Here is a 9,096-nt window from a genome sequence, read left to right as displayed (position 1 = left end):
TAGCTTCCTTCCCTCTAGTCTTACACTACTAAATTAGGGATGGCTAGCGCAGATAGCCCTCGTGTAGCTTTGCGCGAAATTCAAAACAAAACAAAAACACGTTAAAGACTCAACACTTCAAATAAAAGCACATTAACAGTTAAATAAGATTAACCAAATATAAAATTATATAAGATTATAATGATTTTATTGGTTCTCCTATACAAATTTTCTAGAACAGTCAGTCATCGTACGAAACATGCTATTGGTGCGGATAACGCATAACAAAAAACCTATACATGACTTTTCTTTAGCTGTTTAATAAATTCGTTTATAAATGTGTCACTTTATACGCATATCTCGCCTATACTTAAATTGGCAACTAATTTCACTCATATAACAAGTGATTCTCAGAAGAATGAAATTTAGGAAATTTGATAAAATATTCGAATCATTGTTTATCTTCATCATATGTAGATACTTCATCCACTTAACGCCTGAGGAAAATCATTACCATCAGTAATGACGCTTACCCAGGCAAGAAAACGGTTCTCTCAAGCTAGGTTGGTTCGTTCTCCAAGTCATTAGAATCTTAATAAACCATAACTTTGGAATAAAAGTGAGCCGTAAAGTGTTCGCGTAGAAACTTCGTTCTTCTGTAACTAAGTGGATATTGACAAATTATCGCTTTTAAAATTACACTTTTAGTTTTATTATCTAATGCAGTAAAGATGAAAAAAAACAACAAAGACCGTACTTTGATAAATTAACTGTTAATGCCTGTAAACCGGTTGATAAAGAGAATACACAAGGGGTAATATTGCAGTGTGCATTGATACAGCCTTAGCAGCTCACTAAGAAATCATTATATCAAGAATGTCATTCTTAAAACCGTGTGTCATTAATTATATGTTAAATCTAAGGAAAATTACACAGCTAACAGATGTTACAGTAAAGTTAAGCGATTGGTTCAAAGATGTCGTACATTCATCATTCCTACTAAACCTTTCCCAATTTTTTGGAAAATAATGAAGCTTGTACGTAGAAGAAGAAGAAGCAGCTATTTTGCCTTGAAACAAACAATATCGACATTATTTCATTTAAAACGGGTGATTTTATTGGGCTTAATTACTTGTATAATATCAAAGCGTATAATGCCTTAGTTTACTCTTATGTTACCTTTTTTTTCCTCGTTAAACAAGCTACTTACAAATTTTCTAAAACTTCTTTTAAGCGCAAAACTACGCAATGAGCTATCTACGCGGGGTATTAGGTTTGTTTGTTTGTTATGGATTTCGCGCAAAGCTACACGAGGGCTATCTGCGCTAGCCGTCCCTTATTTAGCAGTGTAAGACTAGAGGGAAGGCAGCTAGTCATCAGCACCCACTGACAACTCTTGGGCTACTATTTTACCAACGAATAGTGGGATTGACCGTCGAACCCGCAGATTGCGAGTCGAGCGCCCTAACCACCTGGCCATGCCGGGTCTAAGCTATAGGTGTTATCGTTATAAGCCCTAGATCTTACTTTTGAGCCATGCTTTTTGTACTTTTTATTTTGTTTGATTTAATTTCACAATAATAACAAAATAACGCACTTAATTACTTTATTGTTAAAAAAATGCTTCCAAGGCAATAACTTGAAGACGAACTTAGAAGCCAAATTAAACTTAAACATCATTTGCACAACTATTGCTTTAGGGTAAATATGTACAAAACTTTTATTCTGTTGTACTAACCTGTAGCGGTTGTATTAGTGTCAGCATCCACGACATGTTTAAGCTTGTACCCGCCCTCTACCGGAGATGATACTTCTACCGGGCTTCTCCTTCTCTTCTTGTCGACTTCTTCTGTGTCGTTGATGAGGATGTTTTTCACTTCAGGAGTAACTCGAACACTGGAGTCCTTGAGGAGATCCAAAGACAGTTTAGGGCTGCCACAGGTCTCCTCGAGTTTCCGTGGTGTGGATAACCCACTGTCCTTTTTACTAGCAGGAGACGAAATGCTTGGTAGTCTCGAGCGGAAGACATTGTTTTGGTCATTACTCTTTCCATCAAAGTCACCATCGCCATAGTAAACACAGTTTTCTTTATTACAGCTGTGCACTTTGTGCTGGATGAATTTCACAATATCTGATAAGGCAAAGTCTTTCTGGCACACGCCGCATGTTAAAACGTCTTGGAGGATGGCCGGGTCAGCTGCTGGAAAAAAAAACGAAAGGCATTCGGATATACGTTCACGTATTTTTATACATTCTAAATTATAGCTTAAAAGTACTAAAATAAAACAACGACGAGCAGATAGAAATAATAAAAGAAATATACTTCTTCGTAATGACAATAAGTTTACAGTAATTATGGAGTAATTCTGAAGCTTGCTTTTCAATGTGTTAAAAACGCAACTCTAAGAGCAATTACTTAAATTTCTTTTATAGTGTAATCCATTGTATGAACACTGTCGTACAGGTGATATTCAAAAAAAAAAAAAACTACAAGCATTAAAGCATGAAAAATGAAGTTAAAAATATTCGCCATTAACAAGGTTTATTACAGCATTAATATCTACTAAAAGTTACAAATGCACTCTTCACCGTTCCAGACATTGTTCCGAACTACAAACTGACGCTAAACACAGCATATCATAGATACTACGTGCTACAAACAAAAAATGGTCCCTTGTTCACCGTTACAAACATTGTTACGCACCACAAATTGACGCCAAACACGGCATATCACAGATACTACGTGCTACAAACAAAAAATGGTTCCTTGTTCACCGTTCCATACATTGTTACGCACCACAAACTGACGCCAAACACAGCATATCACAGATACTACGTGCTACAAACAAAAAATGGTCCCTTGTTCATCGTTACAGACATTGTTTTGTACCAACAAGTGACGCCAAACACAGCATATTACAGATATTGCGTTATAAAAACGAAATGTCTCTTCACTGTCTCAGACATTCTTATGTACCACAAAATGACGCCAAACACTGCATATCATGGATATTGCGTGCTACAAACGTCTAATGGTCTCTTCATCGTTCGAGATATTTTTACGCACCACAAACTGACGCTAAACACAGCATATCACAAATACTGTGTGTTACAAATGGCCTATGTGCTCTTCACTGTTCCAGACATTGTTACGCACCACAAAATGTCGCCAAACACAGCAATGTTACATATAATACACATTACAAAATGGTCTTACACTCTTGGTTGTTATAAAATCATGTGAAAACAGATACTTGTAATTAACTATTGACTATATTTCAACCCCATAAATCTAAGACTAATCAGTGAGTCTTAAGATAACAATTGTCGTGCAACAGTTAGTACAATATTTTTAGCCGCGGCATAACGGCTCATAGAATGGCTCTGAGTTTTTCAAGTACAAACGTTTAGCTCATAGCTCCGTTATCTCTTGACCGATTTGAGATATAATTTCAGTTTTGGGCTTAGGAGGTCAAACCTTTTCGATTGATGTACTTGACCACGCTCAAGGTCTCATAGAATAATTTACTCTAATCTTGCCTAAAAGAATTTCACTTTGAGGGTAGGCTGGTAGAGATCCTGATGAGTAATATAATCGAATGGGGTATGCGTGCACCCCACGTTTGGTATTGTTGGCGCACAAAAATATAGCTAATAAAAATGGAAAAAAAAAGGTCTCTTAGATTAATTTACTCTAATCTTCCTAAAAAAAAAAATTCAAGTGTTGCGGCTATTGAGGATTCCCTCTTGTTTAAATGTGAAAACAAACATAACACCGCTTATATATAAAAACACGTTTTTACTGAGTTATTGAACTGTAGGTTCAGAAGTTTTCAATTAATTAAAAGATTCAATGGTAAACGCTACTTGTTGTAAAGATGTAATATTATCGAAAAAATCAAATAAGTTTACCTGTCACGATTGAATGAACTATACGCTATAATTTCTAAACGTCAAACAGAGCTCTTTTTACTTACATATGCGTGATATTTCTATAAAGAAACAAAAACATATACAGAGTGTGTGCCTTTCTTGCTTTTGTAAGAATGCTGAATTAAATAGAAACCTATTAGATAATGTACCCAATATTTCAATATATACTACTAGTACATAGTATAAACAGTTACACACAAATAATGCTACTACACTGAAATCATTTTCTGCACCTCAACACCAGTGACAGCCAACTGTGAACAAATGAAAAAAAACTCCGATTATTGAACAAAAGTAATGAAAGCTCCACAGAAACGTTTTAGAAAACAAAAATAATTAATTCTAATTACTAGTGTCAAAAGTTATCAACAATGTATGTATAGAAAAAAATCCTGTAAGCGGGGAGGGGGACGGTTGTAAGAATATCATTCATAAGTTACCAAAACCCAGGTGGATACAAACAAACTTGGTTGAGGTATTTCATGCATAATTAATTATTGTTTTATTTTTGATGAATGTAGGAGGGGAAGTTCTGAAGTACAGAGGGCGGGGGGAATGCAACCTCTATTCATTAAGAAGAGTTGGATTATCAACCTTGGAAGGCTAATGAAGCTCTACATTGGTATTGTCCAACCAACCATTTGCTTCGACCCAAGCACCTCCTTACATCATACAAAGGAAACTCGCTTGCACCCTAGCGACTAACCCGAGAACCACTTATGTTTTCTTCTTGGCTTCTTATGTAACTATGGGGTTACTTCACATGCAACTCTTACAGATCGATGTAATATGTATAGTTCTACAGAACGAAATTAGGGTAAACTATTAAAACTAATATATTAAATAATTACATAGACTATAACTCTTTTACTATTATTAAACCTTTGATATAGAGTTTTTAAACATGTAATTTTGAACTAGAAAAGTATTATTCTGAACAGAATTTCATTTTTTAAACATTAAAGTTACTGTAAAGGGGTGATAGTGTCAGTTTAATGTCAATGAATAGTTTGCTTCAATGCTATGTATTAATACTGATTAACCTCATGACTTAGTATAATATTATTAATAAAGAAGAATATAATTATTCCGCGAGAGGGCGAGCCAGGCATTTTGGGATAGGAAGCGTGAAACTGTCAACGGTAAAATTGAAGCATTCAGTAGAAGGTGACAAAGAGATATATACCACAATGTAAAAAGCAGATCTCGTGGTTTACACTGGTAAATATGAATTTTATTTTAAAATAACTTATTCATTACCAGCAAAGGAAATAGGGTACCTTAAAAACACATGGTCAAAGAAACCAGTCACTTATGTAAACAATGTTAGTGTATTTTCTAATATTGTAATATAAAATGTTTTTCTCCATGATTTTCTCGATGAATTAACGTTGGATTTTGGCTTAAGTCACTGTTACTATCTTCAACTCATGTTGTATTGAAGTAATCATTAAAACTCGGATTTTTAATGCGAATTTCATTGTCAAAAACTCACCTGTCATAATTCGTAACAACTCAAGTCATCAAAATTAATAAGCTTGCAAAATCTTCGTTAAAAACCGTATTCACGAACAAAAGTCTCTTTTCTCAAACATGTTCTAATAACACCAATAACGTTCTAGTTGAAAGACATTTCTATCACCCGCGCCTGATCTTACATTAATGGCCTGTGTAGGCAGATTTATTTGAATTTACTCGACGTCGGCCTATAAACGTTGGGTCTCAGCAGTCCAAGAGTTCAGGCCATGAGAGGGAAACAGAATCTCTCTCGGTGGCGGATACTTTTCTTGTCTCATTATATTTGCGTGTATCAAGGCGGTGGGTGACCTAGGCTCGAAGTTGTTTCTCTACTTCAGCGCCAACTAGCTCACAAGATGAAGGTTTTCAAACTATCTGAACTTTGGTTCACGTTGACCTTCCGCCCGCCTCTCTCTTCAACTTGTTTGATAAGCCATCACTCTTCCACTCGCCAACTTGCCTCGCCGATTTCCCAGCCATTAGTTACGGTACGGTAGGACACTCTAAATCAAACAGTTGTCGCCCCAGGTCCGCGAGTCCTGTACTTTCTTCTCTCAAACCTGTTGTCTCAATGACCTGTCTCCTCTTCTCCGCTCGTGCACGCAGAAAATATTAACAATAAACAAATGAAGAAGAAGAATCCAAAGTAGAATTCTTAATTTATAACTTCATCTATTTATTACTGAATCAACAAAAAGAAAGAGATACTGGTTTCATGGGTAATCCCACTCTTTAGCCTGAGAAACGACAAAGCCGTAGTGCTCTCTCGGGTCTTTCCCCCTCTCTCTGTACCTGTATATATAAAAGCACGTTTCTTACGACCACACAGGAACTCGATTTTATTTTCTAATTAGAAACGCCTATATATCTCAAATTGGGGTTTATCATATAAAAAAAACACATGAACCACGTGAGTTTTAAAGCGGCAGACACAATTTAAACTAATCACCAGAGGGTAGTTCATAGGAGAAGGAACCTTTCATTATTATTTATTTCTTGTTAAGCCCAAAGCTACTCACACTAGGCCGTCTGCTCAGTCGACCGTGGGTATCAAAACCCGATGTTTGGCTTTATAAGCCCTCAGACTTACCACTGAGCCACAGAGGGGGAGGGTACCCCACATTAATAGAAACAATCTAGGGATTTCACCACAAAACAAAAGGAATAACAGTTTACAAATCATTCAACATCGATGTATTCTACTATAATGAAAATTTGATATTAAATTATAGTAACATTTACACATCTGTCAAAAGTGGTACGGTTTTATCCTTCATGTTTATTTTATTATCACGAACAGGACTTACCACAAATAATTTATATTATTTTTTTATAATAATAGTCTGATAACAATCAATACCCTCTAATACTAATTTAAACAGCGCCAAAAAAATGAAACAAAAATGTTATTAGAATAAGTTGGAGTTAATAGGGATGATAATTTTTCAAAATAATTAAGCAGTCCTCAAACAATCTTATTTAGAGTTTATGTCGTCGAATCTTACGAAGAGTTTTCGTCGTCCGGATGAATATATTCGACTGTATCTTATTAAAACGATGTTAAATCTTGGTTTAAAAAAAAACTCAATATTAAGTATATGAAAACAATGTGAAATCATAACTACTCAAAGTTTTTTTCTGTTTGTTTGTTTGTAATTAAGCACAAAGCTACAAAATGGGCTATCTGTGTTCTGCCCACCACGGGTATCGAAACCCGGATTCTAGCGTTGTAAATCCGCAGACATTCCGCTGTGCTACTAGGGAGGGGGCAAAATTTTCAGGTCATGCGAAGTAGGAAGCTACATATGAAAAACATCACAGTAGGGGGGGGGTGAGAGGGGGTTTCGTGAATAATGGAAAGTAAAATTTTACAAAATATTTTTTCCAGCCAAGAAATGGAAGATTCTTTGTAGTTTGCTGCTCAAAAGTCTGTTGTATGAGCAAAAATACAAAACAACGCATTAAACACATTAATTCTCTGGATCAGTCTATTTTGTTGTTGTTAGGGGAGGGGACCTTTGTTGTTGTCTTGTTACATACATGAAACTGGATTAAACACCTCTGGTTAGGTTGTGAAAATCCCTTTCTGTGTTTTCCTTCGCGCGTCTTCAACATAGCCACTCAAGCATGAGTTAACTACGAATACCATTATACATTTCTCTTTTTCAGCAACGTGCAAAAAACATTAAAATGATAGAGGCTCATTGACGAAAAAAAAAGGCACTTTTCAACCATCGTAAGGCAAGCTTTTTTTTTTCTTTTGGAGGGGTGAAGTGTTAGGGGAGACTATGAATTGCCTCTAGTACACATTCGTTTTACAAAAACCTTTCAAATCTAAAACTAAACATAAAAATCTTACGTATTACCACATAATAGCATATCACAGTTGTTGTTGTCGTTGTTTTACTGTAAATACCTACAAGTCCCTGCGTTCCATTCATTTTAAATCTGATTTTTTTTTATACCCGATAACTCGTAGCAAAGGAAAGTGTGAAATCAGGCGTATCTGATAGCAGTTGTTGAAATTTTTTTATGATTAAGAAAAAGGACACTTTTCGGGTATAAGGGCACGAGCTTGAGTCCCCCTCTTCCCTGTGTACGTCACCGCAGTCTTTTAAGAATAGTTCACGGTCAAGTTGTTCCGTAAAACACAGGTAATGTAGTGGGTGATTGGTCAAGTCGTTACTGACGTATAGAGAGCGAATAGCTTTGGTTAAAGTAGATAATTACGGAGTCTGTCTGCCGGCCATGGCGATATAATACGTAACAAAGAACGTTAACATAATCGTGTAATATGAGGAAGATAATCACTACTCTTCCCGTCGCAGCTTTTCAGTTTTAAAAGTAAAATATCTTTTACTGTATTTCTTATACAACTCGTGCATCGGAGTTCGTATTTAATAATATCGGTGGTATTCTTCAACAAAAAAAACTCCAAAAACAAATAGAAATGCAGCGTCTACGTAAAATGTTCCTACATGAGTATTAAATTTTACGATTTGTATATATGTAATTACGCGAGTAATTACAGTAACGTGCACTTTAATAATATTTCTTTTGCTGAGTGCTTCCACCAAAAAAGAGCCGAAGTTTGCCTGTTTTTTATTTTACTCTTATTCTAGTCACATGTAATTAAAATATTCTGTTTCTATCAAAGTACTTACTCTTCGTTCGTTATTGTTTATACAGAAAACAAAAACTCTCTTACTAAAAACTAGTTGAACTGTTTCTTTTGTTCCCACTTATTTTAGTTGACCTACCCTGTACTCTTCAGATATATCATACTGATAATTGAACTATTCTAGGAATATATCTTCATACAAATATACAAATTATACATATAATAAATAACATATATACATATGGAATATGCGATATTCACTGATTGCCATAGCAGGAACATAGATACATAAAACAAATTGGAAGGAAAGTTCTCAGTCTTTTCCCTGACCATTCGTAAAATATCAAATTTCCCTGACCTAATCTAAACTGCCCAGCACTTTTCTAACCTCCCGGTGGGACAGCGGTAAGTCTACAATCTTGCAACGCTAAAATCTGAGGTTCGATTCCCCGCGGTGGACTCAACAGATAGTCCAATGAGGCTTTGCTCTAAAACAAACAAACATATATATATATATATATATGTATTTATATATATATATATGT

The 9,096-nt window shown here is 35.4% G+C and overlaps 1 protein-coding gene across 2 annotated transcripts in view; it reads right to left on the bottom strand.

Moving 5' to 3' along the window:
- Window positions 1–9,096, bottom strand: part of LOC106461866 (B-cell lymphoma/leukemia 11A-like) — a 111,623-nt gene that overhangs the window by 25,308 nt on the left and 77,219 nt on the right. Inside the window, exon 2 of one of the 2 annotated variants that reach the window (XM_022389093.1) lies at window positions 1,718–2,176. In XM_022389093.1, the coding sequence (XP_022244801.1) occupies window positions 1,718–2,176 (459 nt within the window). Of the gene's footprint in view, window positions 1–1,717; window positions 2,180–9,096 lie in introns of both variants that reach the window. The other variant, XM_013921733.2, reaches the window with a different exon arrangement.

The sequence above is a fragment of the Limulus polyphemus genome, unplaced genomic scaffold, assembly GCF_000517525.1.
Source record: "Limulus polyphemus unplaced genomic scaffold, Limulus_polyphemus-2.1.2 Scaffold41, whole genome shotgun sequence".
Lineage (NCBI taxonomy): Eukaryota > Metazoa > Arthropoda > Merostomata > Xiphosura > Limulidae > Limulus > Limulus polyphemus.
This window is presented reverse-complemented; position numbering and strand designations above follow the sequence as displayed.